General features: G+C 44.2%; 1 protein-coding gene across 20 annotated transcripts in view; it reads left to right on the top strand.

Moving 5' to 3' along the window:
• Positions 1–18,060, top strand: part of KCNMA1 (potassium calcium-activated channel subfamily M alpha 1) — a 727,849-nt gene that overhangs the window by 647,229 nt on the left and 62,560 nt on the right. For all 20 annotated transcript variants that reach the window (XM_027062348.2, XM_027062381.2, XM_053206927.1 and 17 more), the window contains 3 exons: positions 3,736–3,859; positions 7,886–8,110; positions 11,350–11,542. In XM_027062348.2, the coding sequence (XP_026918149.1) occupies positions 3,736–3,859; positions 7,886–8,110; positions 11,350–11,542 (542 nt within the window). The remainder of the gene's footprint in view (positions 1–3,735; positions 3,860–7,885; positions 8,111–11,349; positions 11,543–18,060) is intronic.

Genomic DNA, 18,060 nt, shown 5'->3' with positions numbered 1-18,060 from the left:
GTCATTTTTTTTTTAAGCCTTCCATTTTTATAACATTCTTTGTGTTTGGAAACTTGATTTTTGTTCTATTGAAACTCCACACATGGTTCGTCGCATGTTCTGAATCAGTTGTACACAATCAGTGGATTCCATCTTCCATTCGATGACCACCGTTGCACATCAGAAGACAGCTACTGTATGGGGCGCCTGGGTGACTCAGCCAGTTGGGCATCCAGCTTCGGCTCAGGTCATGATCTCACAGCTTGTGAGTTCGAGCCCCACGTCGGGCCCTGGGCTGACAGCTCAGAGCCTGGAGCCTGCTTCGGATTCTGTGTCCCTCTCTCACTGTGCCCCTCACCCGCTCATCTCTGTCTCTCTCTCTTTCAAGAATAAATAAAACATTTTTAAAAAATTAAAAAAAAAAGACAGCTAATGTGCCTGGCCTGAGTCTTCTATACCTCAGGTTGGGCCAATACCACAGCCAACATCTTCAACCATGGTTGGGGGTGCCATGTGTGGGCTCATTTGGGCCTCAGTTCTCTGAGCAGGTTCTAATGGCTGCTAGTGGATCAACACTAAAATATGCTTAGATTGCTCCTCACCTTTCAGGGCTCAGATAAAATGTTACCTTCTCTGGGAAGCCTTCCTTAATGTTTCTCAAATACCAGGCAATTAACAGTTTCTTTCTTGGTATTATCATACCACCTTGCATGATATGACACTCATCACGGTGTATCACAACTATTGATTGACATTTTCTATTTCTTGCTGTATTATGACCCTCCTTTTGACTAGGAACTGTGTCTTCATCATTAGGATATCTCCCATTCATGAATCAAAATAGAAAATTTATGTTTATTGGCTGTTTGACGATTTAAGAAATCAGAGTTTGAATTCCAGGTACCCTGCTGGTCAGAAAGGAAAATATCTTTGAGGAGATTTTTAATGTTCTTCAGATAAAACTTTTTGAGGAATATCTTGGATTATACATTTAAGTTGTCCAGGCCAGGGTGAGAGGTATGTAGGGAGTACCTACTGCAACAAGGCATACCACTGAGACTTCTCTGATGCTTCCAGATATTCCAGTGCCAATCATGATTCACAACCCTAGTGTCAAACTGCACCTGAAACTAATATAAAATTGTATATCAACTCTATTTCAAGAATAAATAGGATTTTTTTTGAAAAGAAATTATACCTGCTTCCTCCAAACCCCAGCCCCAGTTTAATGAGGATTGACATTAAAAAACTATCTTTTTGGGGCGCCTGGTTGGCTCAGTAGGTTAAGTGTTCGACTTCAGCTGAGGTCATGATCTCACAGCCCGAGAGTTCGAGCCCCGTGTCAGGCTCTGTGCTGACACCTCAGAGCCTGGAGCCTGCTTTGGATTCTGTGTCTCCCTTTCTCTCTGCCCCTCCCCCGCTCATGCTCTGTCACTCTCACTCTCAAAAATGAATAAATGTTAAGAAAAAATAAAAAGAAAACAAAAGGCTGTCTTTTTTCTTCTTATTGAGGGACGACTGATCATCAGCCTTGTTTATTTACTTTTCTAAGATGAAAGTTGGAGGCCTTTGTGACCAAAGAATGATTCTTTCCCAAAAAGGTAGGGAACCCAAATGTATGTTCTTCCACCCAAGACACATATTTTCTAGAAGGAATTTTGGCCAGCTTGCTATATCATTTGCTTGCTTGCAGATTTTATGTAAATATTCTCCTGGCTGTCTTTTAAATCCTGAATGCATTAGGGGCAGTACTCAGACCTTCTTGAGATAATACTTCCTCTCTAACCAATAAACTGGGCAAGAGAATTTGAACCTGGCTCTATTTCTCTGAGGTAAATTTATTAAGATCCTCTTGCAAAATATGTTCTTCTAGGGCTGGGAAGAGTTCATTCTGTTCATTTTCTTAAATCTCTTCTCTTGGTGGTTTCTATCCACCTACCTATCCCAGATGGTATCGACAACAACTATTGAAGATTCTTCGAGGATAAAAAAAATCAAAAGTTGCTCTTTCCCTGATCTGTGACCAGTTCTTAAGAGAAACTGCCATTTTATTTTAGCAGTTTTGACCGAATTCAGTATTTGAAAGGTGGCCTGGTAGTTTACAACACCTTAAGACCTCCCAACAGCTCAGCTACTGAGACGCTATTCCAAGGTGGAGTGTTTTTCCCCTTTGAAGATTAGATATGACAGTTCCTATAGTAATCCAGCATGTTTGTTGAAGGTAACTTTGCAGGATTGCCTCACAGGGTATTTGTCATTTGGTATAGCCTAAAAGCAAATTCTCAGGAATAAATAAATGCAGCGAGAATTTTCCCATCTTGAGTGGGGGTGGAAGGAATATTGAAGGGAGGGGAATCACAATAGATATCTTGAAAGATTAATTCTAGGTATGTGGACCATTCCTGTCCCACTCTGTGTAGTGGATATATAAGTGAGAAGCATCAGAGAAATTTCAGAGGGAGAAATACTGAAAACTCAATAAAGATTACCCTTTGATGCTTGAAATAGATAACTTAAAAGGTAAAATCACTTTATAGTAAGTTTTTGGAATTTGAACCTATTTATATTTTCTGTCTTAAATCGGCAGTGTTATTTAGGGAAGATAGTTCCCCTGCAATGAGAGCTAGGTATTCCTGGAACATTGTCCCAATTATATGCAGTCAATGTTGTAGAAACCCAAATGACCTCCCCTCAAATGGGAATATGAAATCACTATCACAGATGGAACCTGACAATGGACATAGTCCAAGCTGTAGGAGTATATTTCTTATGCTGTAAGCCTGTTAGACCTGCCTGATTTTATTATAATTCCTAAGGTTGTTGGCGAAGATCTGCCAACCCACTGGAGGGGAAGTCTCTAGAGCAGCATCTTCCCTTTCCACCAGTAAACAAGGCAAGAGAGCGAATTCAAGACAAGTTTATTAAGATGCACCTGAGCGTGAGCTCCCATCCAAGGAATGCTGCAACAGGGAGGCGAAGTGGGGGTGGGGGAGACCGTCATTGGACCGTTAGTGCAAATACAGTTGTCACGGCAAGGAGAGAGGGTGTTGTTTGGTATTGAAATCATGTATTCCAGATGTGGGCATTTGGTAGTCAATCTGCTCTGAAGTGACATGCTGCTGAATCTTTAAAGGGCTTCAGCCGGGGAGAGCAAAATCTGATTGGGCAAATTGCTAAAATATTTAAAGTGCAGCCTGTTAAAGCTTTTACTGCGAAGAGCATCACGTCAGAAGTTGTAGTCAGAAAGAGCAAGTAATTGGCTTTCCATCCTCATGCCAGTCAGTCAGCATGAGGCTCTATTCCTATTCCTTCCTCTTCATTGCCAATGCTAATAACAACCCTTTGGTGTGAGTGTGTGCATGTGCGTGTGTGTGTGTGTGTGTGTGTGTGTGTGTGTGTGCGCACGCGTGCGGTCACTGGGGAGATTGGATAGCTGGTAAAATGAGAATAGGAGGGAGGGATATCCATGAAAAGGAGGCTAAATCCACAGAATGACGTGAAGGCCATTTTAGAGAAATAGGAACAGGAGGGGAAGGTAGAATTATTAGCTGATAAAGGTCACCTGCATTTCCAAGTGGCGATGGCAGTTGGGGTAGTTGTCTTTCAAAGAATGGGTTCTGTAAGCAAAAGAATGGCCTTCAGTGACAGCCACTTCCTGTGCATCTTTCAACTCCTCTGAGATCTAACTCAGGGGGCACTTTCCATTTATAATTTATTACATTTTCCACTTAGGTTTTCTTGTCCTTTTCTCCCCAGGCATGACCCCTTGTTAATTCCTGGCAATGATCAGATTGACAACATGGACTCTAACGTGAAGAAGTATGATTCTACTGGCATGTTTCACTGGTGCGCACCCAAGGAGATAGAGAAAGTCATCCTGGTGAGTGACGGGCCACAGAATCCATGCCGTTCACTTCTGTCCCAAACTACATTTGCCAGGAATGGGTTTCCCTAACTGGATGTTGGGAAGATACAGTCCCTGGTCCTAATTATTTTTGATAATTAAAATTAGGGACACATCGAAACAACTAGAACCCTCATCAGAATATGAACCAAGGATGGAATTCTAAATCTCTGAATATTTATTGGCTCATCATGATAGGGGATGGTCATATGCTGTGTGAAAGGCATCATGGGAGGCAGTAAGTACTGTCATCCCTACGAATGTGGCTCTACTTGGCTTCTTTACACCTTAGTTCTCTTATATCTAAGAAGGTGAGATGAGATTGACCCTAACCCCTAGGGTTGTACTGAAGAGTAAAACCCACATGGGACTCAATAGTTACTTACTATTATTATCATTATTATTATGAAATGCCATGAGGAAATGTGAATGCTACCAATATAATAAACAATGTTATTTGTTTATAATAACATCTTGCATTCTTCTAGGTAATAGCCTTGTGTATTTGGGATCCTGCCTAACGCATGATGCAAAATGCATCTGGTGATGATGACAACGATGACCCATGCATGGGTCTATCTCGGGGAGGTGGGAGCTCAGAGCCCTGTTTTGTGGTTGTGTCATCTCGGCAGCAGCAGTGGGCTTTTTCTGGTCTGTCCTAAGAATGTCAGCCTAGAGAACAATCCATCTACTCTCCAGACTTGTCTTGTTAACAGCTTTAGGTTTGAATGCCCACACCAGCTTCCCTACAGTTCATTGTCTTGCTAATCCATGAAAAATGGATTAATAGGAAAGTCAGGTGGAAGGGTTCTTTCTCTTTTTCGCCTTCTCGTTGCAGATCACTGTGCCCTGCTTCTTTATGTCAGCGGGGAAAATCCTATCATTTCTGATGTCGTGGCCACCCTTCTTAGAAAAGGAGTCCCTCAGAATGGCTTTGTGCTCTAATCCACTAGACTTCCCTGCGTTTTATTGGAATGTGTGTATGTGTGTGTTTTCTCAGTTTAATTATAATCAAGCAATTAAGAGCCAATACAGGATTGTGCTAGAGACTGTCTTGGAGGTGTGAAAGTCACAGACAAAAGCACAGAAAGTCAGAATTCTCAACAAACAGCAATTGTCCAATTTACCAGGAGCGCAAATGGTTCTAATCACAAAGGTGCTCTGTGTATTTACATCCTGTTGTATTCACTGCACTTTTGCCCTGGTGAACAAAACTCAGAGTGGCACTACCCATCTGTGGCAGGTAAAAGGGCTTGGTGCTCTATCTGGAATCCGGGGTCTTAATGGCTTGCCTATATTCCTGAAGAGCGTATGCCTAGTTGACATCCAAACTGAGTTCCCTTCTGGCATGAAAGAGTTTAGGGAAGTGAGTTACTACTACCTGTCATCTGAAAAATAACATCATTTAACAAAACATTTTTAACAGGCCATTTATGTGCTAGGCACTGCTCTTGTTGCTGGGGGTACAGTCCCTGACTAGCTGATGTTCTAGTGGGGCAAAGAGAAGATCTCCAGGTAGATGATGAGTATAGAAAAACATTTCAGATACTGCTACAGTGCTATGAAGACAATCAAGCAGGGCCATGGGCTAGAAAGGGACTGGGAGGTGCTAGTTAGTGTGGTCCAAGAAGCCCTCTCCAAAGTCACACTGGAGCAGAGGTGAGCATACTCAGAAGAGCCAGCTGTGTGAAGATGCTTTGGGGTTGCATGTACCCACTGGATGCAGGACACTAACTGCTCTGGGGGTTAGAAAATATGAAATGGCCTCAATCTTGAGGAAATGATCATTTAATTAGAAGACGTAAAATGTAACCATGGAACAATATATTTAAAGCTGTGTTATGAGGCACAAGATTCAAATCTAGGGGAGAAGGACTAGGATGTATCTAAGTGGCCAGAGAAGTCTTATTGGCTGCACGCAGATTGTGCTTTGAAGGGGTTAAGGCGATGAAGCCCAGACTGGGTTAAGCCTTCAAGGATGTGTAAGAAGCACAAGATGTGCATGTGAGTTGCTGTACTGGGTCTTAAATCTGGCAAAATCAGACTCTCCAGGAACTGGGGTCTTGACAAGATTCTGTGGGTCATGTTACTGTGGCCAATCTAAAGATTGGTATTTTGGTCCCCAGAGCTAAGCTCCTGTGGTCAGCCACTTTGCTAGATGGTGCCTTCCTCACCTCCCAGTGACTTCCTCAACTCCCCAGATTTCCAGCCCCCACTCTGAACCCAGGTTGTATTCCTGAGGCTCACTGAAGAGAGCTAGACTCCCAGGTGACCTGACCAATTAAAAGTAATTAGAAACCCCATCACAGCATGTTACAGACTCACTGATGCTCTGTTGGTGGTACCCAGGCACTCGCACTTCCAAGCAGACAAGATAACTAACTCCAGGTCTTGTCCATGAAGTGGTGATGTGGGATGTGACTTCCCAGTGGGTCCTTCTTGGTCACCATTTATAAGACATTTCTTACAGCCCCTGTCTTAGGTATAACTGTATTATCACAGAGGGAAACCGATAATGGTGACAGCCCCTGCTTTATTGTAACGATCAGGGAGTGAAAGCTAGCTTCTTCTTCTCCTTGGGGGTTACTGTAATAACCCTGACATTGTCGTGAATTGCAATATTGGCATTTAAACAATCAATACACTGGTCAATTCTAGGGATTAAATCAAGCAGAGTTTGATATGTGCAGTGGACATTAATATGCCTCCCCCAAAGCATTGTGAGCCACATGGGACCATCCAGGCATGCAGTGAGTGGAGAGGGAGCAAGCAAGGCAAGAATAGGAGGCATTGGACCAGAAGGAGAAGCAGAGAAAGGCCCACTAACTGGCGTCCTGCGTTATTCTCTTCACTAACACAGTGAGCAAAGGGGCAGCAGTGGCTAACCATTTGTGTGGGAAGCTGGGGTCCTCCTCTCACTGGAGCGATTTTATTCGTTTATTTGTCTCCTTTGTAGATCCAAACCTAGGGTTGGGAGAAGACATGGGCTTGTTTCTCTGGCTGACCTTTCTCTAGATCCTTTTAATTGTTATTTGGAAATAGTCTTGTGACTAAAGTAATAGTCTGATGACTTTCACAGGTGGGCCACTCCAGGCAGTCCCTGGAAAACGCAAGGCAGCAGTAGACAGGGGTCAGCAAACTCTTTCTGCAAAGGATCATATAATAAATAATTTAGGTCTTGCTGGCCATATGCTCTATGTCACAGCTAATCAGCTCTGCCATTGCAATGTAAAAGCAGCCATAGACAATACCTAAATGAGTAAGATTGGCTGAGTTGCAATAAAATTTTGTTGGAATTTAAATTTTATATAATTGTCCCATATTATGAAATCTTCATTTTTATTTTTTTTGCAACCATTTTAAAATGTAAAAACCAATCTTGGCTCACCAGCCATGGCCATACCAAAGCAGGTTGTAGACCAGATTTAGTCTATGAACCATAATTTGCCAGCCCCTGGCTGAGGATGTGATGTTCTACCTGTTGATGTGATAACGTAGTGTGAAATCCCTTTGATGAGTCTGGAACTCAAAACTGAAACTTCTCAAGCTGAGACTAGCATAGGATCTGACCAATTTAATATCATTTCAGCAAGAGGGACAGCAAAGACAACTCCTTTTATCAAAAATTTCATGTGAACTAAGACTTCTCTTTTTAAACAACATAAATATTACTATTCTCTCATATTTCCCCCCACCTAAATATCATCAGGAAAGACCACCTGCTCATATGTATGCAGGTATAACTTTCTTAAATCTTGTGACAAAGAAGGTCAGGTTATGTGTGGGTATATGTTTACATATATTTGTGACCCCAGTATAATGCACACACACATACTCAAATTGTAAGTTTATGAGGCATACACATAACATTGATGAAATAAAAATAATAACACAGAGTAAGCACTCAGCAAATGTCTATCTTTATGAAAGTGTTTTTTTAAATACTTACCAAAACACTGTGAGGTCTTTTCTCTAATGCTGGTGCGCTTTTCCATGTTGCAGACTCGAAGTGAAGCCGCCATGACCGTCCTGAGCGGCCACGTCGTGGTCTGCATCTTTGGTGATGTCAGCTCAGCCCTGATTGGCCTCCGGAACCTGGTGATGCCACTCCGTGCCAGCAACTTTCATTACCACGAGCTCAAGCACATCGTGTTTGTGGGCTCCATTGAGTACCTCAAGCGGGAATGGGAGACGCTTCATAACTTCCCCAAAGTGTCCATATTGCCTGTAAGTCCAAGGTCACATTATCGATGCTTTTTCCTTCTTTTCATTCACAAAAGAAAATCCCAGATGGATATAATAGCTGTAGCTTTGATCATGCCTCTGCTTCTTCATCCGGTTATGGGCCTGAGGACTCAGCCCTTCCCTTATGCTCTGTCTAGGAATATCTAAACCCTGGGAGACCTTATTAAAAGGAATTGGCAGCCAAGTTCAGCTGCTCATCAAGCATGAAGTTTAGCTGATACCAAATGTATTAACCATATCGATGTCTATACACTCTCTCTCCGTCTTGCCTACCCAAACCTAGTGCTTTGAGATATTATGATGCTTATAGCAGAATTTACTTATGGAACTGTTTTTAGCATTTTATTTATGATATTATTAATGCTTCTGTGAATCTTGGTCATATTGCTTTCTGTTTTTAACTAAGTGGATTTAACAGAGTTCTTTCTTTATTTCTGTTGTATGGAAGGCCAGGCCCTTCCTCTGGCCACTCCCTGCCTCCCATTCATGTAGAAGCCTAGCAATATTTTCATAGGCTTGTATGTGTACGCACACATATGTGCATGTGATATTCTTGATTGAAAAATATGCTAGGGCCCAAATCTAAAAGGAACAGTTTCAGACTCGACAATTTAGTGTAAAGATGCAGGATACATGATCTAGGAGGCATGTAATTATTTCCTGATCATTAATCAATATATTTTTCCTAAACTTTTAAACAATTCTAGATTTAGGAAACTAGTAAGCTGATTTAGTAAACACATGTAGTTAAAAATAATCGCCTGAAGAAAAACAAATAGTTATACACATAGAAGAGCATAAGCAGATATATACCTTGCTAATTTCAGTCATGTTAGATTTGATTATGTATTTCCACAATTATTTTTGTACATGTGCTTTTACACATGGTCCCTTGGAACACATGGACTGGGTCTAAAAGTGTTTTGTAAAGAGCTTATTATTTTGCTGGGCTGTGTGTGTGTGCACGTACATGTGTATGTGTATGTGCGTGTGCACACATGCACACGAGTGTGCATTCTGTATGTATGGGTGTTGGGTGTATAGGTAATGTCTGGTGTGTGTGTGTGTGTGCATTCTGTGTGTGTATATGTGTGTGTCTCCTGTGTGCTCTTGTATACATGCACTCACCTGTTGGCCTACATATGAATGAGCTCTCATATTTGCTGGTCCTTTTTAAACCCTCCGAAATTTAACACACTCAAGCACAGCATATTGTACAAATGGGCCTTCCTCTATGTCTTCACATATTTCATTGTTTAAACAGTGCCCCACATATGGAGTCAGTCCAGAGAAACATGGTGTTTCTATATATGTCATCAGTATTTCTTGAGTTTTGAAATCGTGTGTATACAGCTATGCGGGGATTGTCTTATATCACAATTACTGCTAGATTCCCTACAAGGTGAAAATTAAAAGAATATGAATGTAGGCAATTGAGGCTTATGCGCTGGTGAAATGATTCAGGAAGTTGGTCAGACTTACTTTGTACCAAGTGATCCCTGGAAAAGAGGGATTCTTCTCCTCTCAGAAGATACTGCTCCAGAGGCTGGAATTGGTAGCTTCCCAGCCCCAAAGCACTAAATGCCTCTTGCTCCATAATGCCACTTTGCAGCAGTATTTTGGGGCCTGAGAGCAGAATCATGTCTCTCACTGAGGCATCAAAGGGGGTTGATGGTCTCAATCTGAGCGGCCAAGTTCCATCATCCCAAAGCCCCTTCTCCAGGAAGGAGGGAGAATGGGAGGAAGGCATCCGGGGATATATGGGGGTTGGCAAACCCTCTCCCTACGCGGTCAGTGAGTTGAAGGCAACTCAGATCTTCACGTAGGCAGACCAGAAGCTGGATCCAGGCTGAAGGACCAAGTATGTGAACTCCAAAATGATGCCACATGACCCCTAGGGAGCCCTGACATGGATGGCCTGATTAGTTCTTCTGTGATCCCTCCTGAGGACACAGAGCGTGTGGAGGTCATGCCTCTCCCCTCTGACACTTAACCCTTCTTTCCTACCTGTGCTTGCCTTCTCTTCCTCTCTGTCATTACCTCCTTGTTCTGGGGTTTTTTTCCCCCACTGCTTTTTTGTTGTTACGGGATTTTAAAAAATCTGTTTACTGGCTTATTTATTTTTAATTACACCGGTAATATACAAATACATTCTTGTTATAAAATATTCACACAAGACCGAAGTATGTAAAGTCAAAAACAAACTTTTCCCTTTACCCCCAATCTTATTCTCCTCCCTAGAGGTAATTACTGTTATTAGTTTAGTGTATATTTTTCCTGAAATTTCTCTCCAAATGTACATGCATTTACGAGTGCATTCATAAATATATAGTTTTATTTTGTGGGTTTCTTTTTACAGAAATGAAATAATACTTTTTAAATGATCTAGGACTTGTTTTTTTGTGTTTTTGTTTTGCACTTATCCCACTATTTTAGAGATCCTGCCCAGGCTACACCTACATGGAGAGCTGTTTTGGTCTCTTTACCTGCTGCATAGACTTTCCTTGTATGTATGTCCAGTGGTGTATTCAACCATCACTCTGTTTTTGGTCAATTAGGCGATTTTCTTGTGCTTTTTTTTCTCTTGCTGAAAATTTACAATAAAATTATATGACTTGAAGCCTAAGTTCTTCCCCCCTCCCCTTTACAAGATGCACGCTAATTGCATCCCTCTCACGTCCTCCAGGTTGAGCAGTGCTATCAGTCCCACCTCATCATGCCATGCTCACTGGCTATTTCCCCTTGGCTGCATTGGAAACTCTAGTCAGAGCTGCTGTTTTTGCCCGAGACAGAAGTGACCTGCTATTAAATAAACAGGCATTTGAAACCCACCCCCTCGTTACATTCTGAAAGCCAGAGGTTGCCACAGGACCGTTTCTTAAATCAAGACAATTTCCAGGCAGGAAGAAGATGTAGAACCCTGGCATTATTCCTCTCCCTCGTTTGTTAGCAACGGCTTGATTGAGTGTGGAGAGCAAGCCTGAAATGCCGCCATCAGCACCGACTACCCTTTAGATTAGCACACAGCTCCTATTCCCTTGAATGTAGTTAGGCCAGCTTAATGTCAAGGCATAAAAAAGATACTTGTTAAATAATTTCCCAAAGCTCCGGCTCCATCTTTAATTTGTTTTTATTTTTCTTTCCCCTCTTTCCCTCTTGTCCCTCGGCCTCACTTTTGCTTCTTCTTTTTTTTTTTTTTTTCCCTTTCCTCGATGCCAAAGGGTACGCCATTAAGTCGGGCTGATTTAAGGGCCGTCAACATCAACCTCTGTGACATGTGCGTTATCCTGTCAGCCAATCAGAATAATATTGATGATACTTCGCTGCAGGACAAGGAATGCATCTTGGCGTCACTCAACATCAAATCTATGCAGTTTGATGACAGCATCGGGGTCTTGCAGGCTAATTCCCAAGGTAAGGACAGCCTGTAATACTTCTCTGCTGTGCCTACAGGGGACAGGGGCTGGCAAGAGGGATATCCTTCACTCAGTAATTCAAAGAGGCTCACACCAGCCTGCTGGCAGTAAAACCTGTGGTCCGGGTGATGGCTTTCAAAGGGGCATCTGCCGCGTCTTCTTACCATCTCGGGAAGCAGGCTTGAGGACACCTGAACACCCACACTCCGAATAGCCTGCCTTCCCAGAGAGGAAAGCAGCCTTTCAATTGCCACTGCCCTCAGTCTTCCCAAACAGTGGCTCTGTGACCCGGGTCACCAGCTAAATGTCAGGCACTGAAAAGATGCTGGCTGAACAATTCCTAATGTTTCTCTGCAGTATATATTTTTGCCATTGACCTATGTTAAGCGTTGCCATTGTTATAGCTGCATGGGGGTGTTAAGCTTTACTTTGTTATCCGCTGACCTACGGATGGTGACCCCCGGACAGCGGGGACTATAGGGACACAAAAAGTCATTTAGCAAGAGGTGATGCTCATCAGCCCACACGTTCTCTACAGCAGGCATGCCAGAGTGAAATGATGTACATCCACCTTCTCTGCTCTGCCCCCCATCTTCCCTGTCATTTTCTCTGGGATCCTGGGCAGATAGCTGCTAGTAAAGATGTCATCTAGAAGTCTCAGAGAGGCAGCACAGCAAAACCTTGTAACAAACAGCCTGACTAATCTGAGCCTTGGCAGGACTGCTTCTGCGCAGGCTTGCCATGAACTGCAGGATCGTTGTCATAAGTGGTCTGCTGGATGGGTGACATTGCGTGCGTGGTGGGGGCCTGAATCCCATCATTCTAGGACCAAAGGTGGAGGGAGCACAGCCGTAAGAACTCTAGCTGCTGGGATATGAAGCGCGACCTTATTGACGGGATAAAGTTCAGCCCCATCTTGCAGCCCAGACATGTGCTGCTGGATCTTTTGTCAGCTCAGCACCAGCACCACCTCCTTCCAACATCTGCTCAACAGTGCAGCAAAGCTGGGAATGGCAGTTCCTAGAATCCTCTGCCCTGCACAGTTCTGGGCTGGAGTGTGCCAATGAGAGCTGGGCACTGGGACGAGATCTGGAATTTGGAAGAGACAAAGAGACCTTGATTCTTTGGAGGCAGCGGCAGCCAGACCCTGAGCAGATGCGAGGTTCAAAGCAGCTTTTAAAGGAGCTTTCTGAGAATCACTGGCTTTGCTGCTAGGGACTGAGGGGCGTGGTGTGGCCTTCTTCCAGCTGCCTGGAGATTTACAGTACCTCCTGTGGGGCTTGCAACTTGGTGTTGCGAGTGCAATGGCTCGTGGTGGCCTCTTTGACTTTTGTTCCTACAGCCCTTCCGATGGTGGCATCCGCATCTAATTTTCTTTATACTTTGAATAGAGCGGCTTCTATTCTTGACGCAACCCTGACTGCTACGGTCTGAAGCCTGGTTTTCACCTCTCCACTCTGCCATCCTCTGCCTCTCCCCCAAATCTAAATCTTGGTATCCACTTGATCAGCTGGGCCTCAGGTCATAGCAACACGTCAAGGCTCTAAAAGAGAGTCTTACCTACCCAGCTATGTACTGGAGAGCCAGAGACTGCCTTCTGTCCTGCCTGCTCAGGGAGCACAGGTGACAGAGGATATGAGGAGACAGTAAGTTGGCCTTCTGGGAGGTGGAAGAGGCAAGCCACCATTTGGTCCCTGCCTTTAAGTAGTTGTTCTTCCTCATGTGTCCTCCCAACTCCGTCCCAGCATGGGCGTCCCCTGGGGAGCTTGTTAGAAATGCAGAATCTCACGCCCACCCCAAACCTCCTGGGTCAGAATCTGCATTCTAACAGGGTCCCCAGGTGACTCGTGTGCACTGCTTTAAGGCACAATATTCTGCACGCTAACAAAGCCCGGTCCAGTGAACACGCTGACCAACCCGATTAGACGCTCCTCTTCTCCTGGCGGGAGCTAGCAAGGGGAATGGAAAGAAGTGGAAGCAGGAGAAGCGCTCCCTTCGGGCGGGGGGTGGGGGGCAGATGGAACTGAGCAGGAGGGGCCGGAAAATACTCCCTTTCCCCAGCATGTCTGTTTTCTCCCAATTCAATAATTGTGATTGTCAAGGTCCGTAGATCAGAATCTCAATGCCTGATTGAGTTACGTGTGTGTCTGACATGGGTGTTCCTTCCAGCCCTCATAAACCTGACCCCAGCCTCTCAGATCCTGTATGATGGCCACGCTGATAAAAAGGCTTCTCCCCCCCCCCCCCCCCCCGCACATACCTGATTCTCAAAAACCTTCTTTACTGTTTTAGGACAGGCATAAGCAAGGAAAATAGGCTTTGGCGGGAGATAAGGAAGAAAGGGAACAGGAGCATATTTTTCCTGCACAAAGAAGAGAAGGGCACTCCTTCTTTAGTACACCCACCCCCCAGACACACACACATACACACCAAAGGAGGCCAAGGATGTACCCCATGGCCAGTGGCAATTTTCAGACTCTTGGTCAGCAGTGGTGTGGAGCCCATGCCCCCCAGCAGCCAGCAAGCACTTCGTTCTGCTCTCAGTGAGAGACTGCCAAAGCTACCGGCACACTGAGCCCATATTTCCCCTTGTTTTCTTACTCTGTCTGCCCTTCTCTTGTCCTTGGTTTCTAACACCCTCCTCTGGGGACGCTCTGACCTTCCAAAAGTCCAGCGGTGGCCATCAGCACAGGAAGTGACTTTCTCTCTGACGGGCAAGTGCTCTGTATTCATCTTGGGCTGCTCATCACACAGCCCACTCCTTGGGTTTGTCCCAGCCCATGGGGCTGGAGGGACAAACTACGTTTCCCTGTCACTGTCCCTCCTTGAGAACTGTTTGACCAGCTGGAACGCTCATCGGCCTCAGATATTTTAATTACCCTTCATCTAGGTATTTGTCACGACCACGCTCCAAGTAGATTGGAATTACAGGGTACAAAATGGATTTCGTGTTACTCTTTGCATGTTGGGAAGCAAATCTAACTTCCCCTGAGGGATAGCAACATAGATTTCTGGCCACTGCTACCCACTTTTCATCACTATTTATTCTGCAGTCCTTATGAAGCTGCATCCTCGGCTTTGTCTTGAGAGCTACATTACCATTTCTCCAAAACTCAGCAAGAAAGAAATGTGGACTCAGGGCAAGCGTGTGTGCTCTGGGGCCAAAATATCCATGCATCTCAATGGAAAGTTTTTCTAGCATGATACCATGTAACATGAAAAATGTACCTTAACATTGAGGAGGTAGAGTCTTTGTTGAGATTTGGGTTCAGACACTTGCCAGTGTGCGTTATCTGGTCTCTGAGACTAACAAAGCCTCTTTTTCCTCTTCTCTACTCACATTCCCTTTTGGTGCCACTGTTCTAGCCCACATGGTGTCAGAACTGACCCAGCCTAGGGACTGTGGACCAGACGCTTTCTGAAAAGATCTGAGATGTGATGGCTGGTTGTCAAAAACAATTACAGAGAAAGGTGGCATACCCCATGCTGGATGGTATATCCGATGTGACAGTTGGGTCTATGAGATGCAGTTTTAATATACAGCAGGCAAGACTGCAGTGACAATTATATAAAGCAGGTGAAGCTGCTTCTTGCTGGTCAGCAAACATCAGCTCAGAACCACTTTACAGCTCTTTACCAGCAACTAAGTGCCTTTATTTACAGAGCGCCTGTCACTTCCCTTTGGCTGGAGAGCTGGTATATTATTTAGCACGTATTTATCTGGGGAAAACATTTCAATTTAAATCAGCTGGTACAACAGTGGCTCTTGCCAGACTGTTTCCCTGTGGTTCTAAAAGACAAGAACTGAGCCTGATCTTGGAAGGGAGGGTGGGTAGAGGAAGGAAGGGCCCATTCTCAGAGGGCCACTTGAGTCAGTACCTGAAAAGAGGGGGCATGTGATTGAGTTTCCCTTTGTGCTTTTGAATCACATTATGAAATGAGCATCTTATAGTTTCTTCCTGGCTGACCTCCTCGTGAAGGTAACTCTTAGAGAAAGAAATAGGAGTAAATGAGTGTCTGCTATGCATCAGGCACTATAAAAGCCCAGAACACAAAAATGGCATGGATTCAACACTCACCATCCTTGAGGGGCTCAGGTAAGTGGATGCGATACCCCCATAAACAATTACCGTGCAATGAGACAAGGATGAGGCTAGAAACAAAAGAGCTCCTCGGTTTATATACTTCAAGGGGTTGCGAAAGTTTCCAAGAAGAGGTGACGTTTGTGGATGAGTTGAATACATGTGGCTCTTGAGCACTTGAAATGTGACTAGTGTGACTGAGGATTTTTTTTTCTCCCTTTTACTTGATTTAATAAATTTGAATTTAAATACTGGCATGTGGCTAGTAGCTACCATATTGGATGGCACAGGTCTAAGTCATCAGGTTGTTGCCGTTTTAAGGGCTGGGATTATAGGGCTGAGATGACAGGACAGCTATAGCGATGGCAGTCACAAGGGCCAGGCAGAGATTGAGGTGGATTTGTAACAGCAAAGATAGCCCATTGAAGGCCAGTCAGGTGGGATAGAGGTGTGGATGAGCAAGGATGAAGAGCTGGTAATGAGTTCTGAGGTTGACTACTAGGTGGATATAAAGTAAGCTGAGGGCTCAGGAGGAGAAACAGGCTCGGGGAAGATGGCAAAGAATATGGTCCTGGTTCATTTGAGTTGACAGTATATGTAGATATCTAACAAAAAATACAACCATACCCTGACTATATAGGGATAAAGTCAGATTTGAGGTTGCAGACTTGGAAATCATTGGTGATGGATGGTGTATAGGCCTTGAGAGTGGATATTTCCCAGAGAGAGAAGGCAGAGCAACCAAGAGAGAAGGGCCAAACCTGGAACCTTGGAAATGTCAACACTGACGTGACAAACAGTGGGAGAGAACCCAGTGAAAGGGCCTGAGGGCAAAGATTGAGGAAGTAGGAGTGGGTACTATCAAAAGTAAAGGAGAAGAGAGTTGAATAAATTCCAGATAGCAATTTAGGGTGTATCCTAATTAAGTGTTGATGCATATGTTTTCTTGAATAGACTATGAGCTCTTTGAGAGGCGAGGACCATTCTTCTTTTGCTCATCTTCATGTCCCCAGTGCCTCTAGTACAGGATCTGACATAGACAGTAGACAACTCTGACATAGAGTTGACATGCCATAAGAATTTGTTGGGCTGCACTGATCTGAAAGAAAGCAATGATTAGCACTGTCAGATACTAGAGGAAAGTCAAGTAGATGAGGTCCGAAAAGAGGCAATGGTGCATTTGACCCTCAGGAAGTTGTTGACGACCTTGGCAAGAGCAGCTTGAGTAGCTTGTTGCCAGTGGAGGCTGGCGTTGAGGGGTCTGAAGCATTAATGGGAGGTGAGAAGTTGAAACCGTATATTACTCTTTCAAGTGCACATAGGGAGAGAAATAGGGTATTTCAGGGGAATCTTGTCAAAAAAGAGATTTCCTTTCTGTTTTTAGAACATGGAGAAATCCACCATATTTGTTGGCTGCAGTAGACTGAGGTGAAACCCCATTGAGAGGGAGAGTTTGAAGCTTTAGGAGGAAGTCATTATATGATAGCGTAACAGAGAGAAGCAGGAGAAAACAAGGTGGCCTTCAAAAGGAGAAGGAATGGCCCTGGTCCCTCTGAAACAGAAAGCTAGATGAGGAAGATTATAAGCTGGAGGCAGTCAGATGGCTCTCCTTTCTTCACGAAGCTGCCAGTTTGGTTTTCCTTGAAGATCTGAGGGACCGGGACAGTTGGGACTGGGAACTGATGGTGACAAAGATTCAGGGAAGACATTACAGTAAACATGTAAGGAAGTTGGCTGGAATGAGGTGAGGGTGTGAGTGAGTGTTGGTGAGGGCCAGCTGGGGTTGGAATTACAAAGGCGTTATGGTGCCAGTCAACACAGCTCTGCGATCTTCTCTGCAGCTCTTGGCAGAAACAGCAGAAAATGTACAAAATGGCTTGAGTTTGGGATGGCAATTCAGAGGAGGCGAAGGATTCCATGGAGCTGTTCAGAGGATATTAAAATGAATGGTCGCCAGGTCTAAAATGGTAGATGGGGAAGTCAAACCAGTGTTGGGGCTTACAGACTGGGAGGCCATGACAAAGCAGGCAATTAATCCCTGTGATCAAAGAACAGGGTGTGAAGCAAAAGCGTGGGAGAGCTGAAGCATGGGAGGTTTGATGTGAGAGAGGAGTGTGTGATGAGCTCGGAGAATGAAATATTGCAGATCCTGAACAGAGTTTGGTGGTATTATGCTCATTTTGCATGCGGATTCTGGGTCTAAGGCAAAGCCCATCTGACTACCACCAGCACCACCAGCACCACCAACAACTGTAATAATAACACTAATGCTTATGAAAGTTTGCTGCCATTACATGATAGACATTTTGCCAATTGAGACGATAAGGTTTTCACCCTTGGCCACACATTGTATTCATTTGAGAAACTTAAAAAAAATATCGATGGCTGGGTCGCACCTCAGCAACTGTGGTTTAACTGATCTGGGGTACAACCT

The sequence above is a fragment of the Acinonyx jubatus genome, chromosome D2 (assembly GCF_027475565.1).
Source record: "Acinonyx jubatus isolate Ajub_Pintada_27869175 chromosome D2, VMU_Ajub_asm_v1.0, whole genome shotgun sequence".
Classification (NCBI taxonomy): domain Eukaryota; kingdom Metazoa; phylum Chordata; class Mammalia; order Carnivora; family Felidae; genus Acinonyx; species Acinonyx jubatus.
This window is presented reverse-complemented; position numbering and strand designations above follow the sequence as displayed.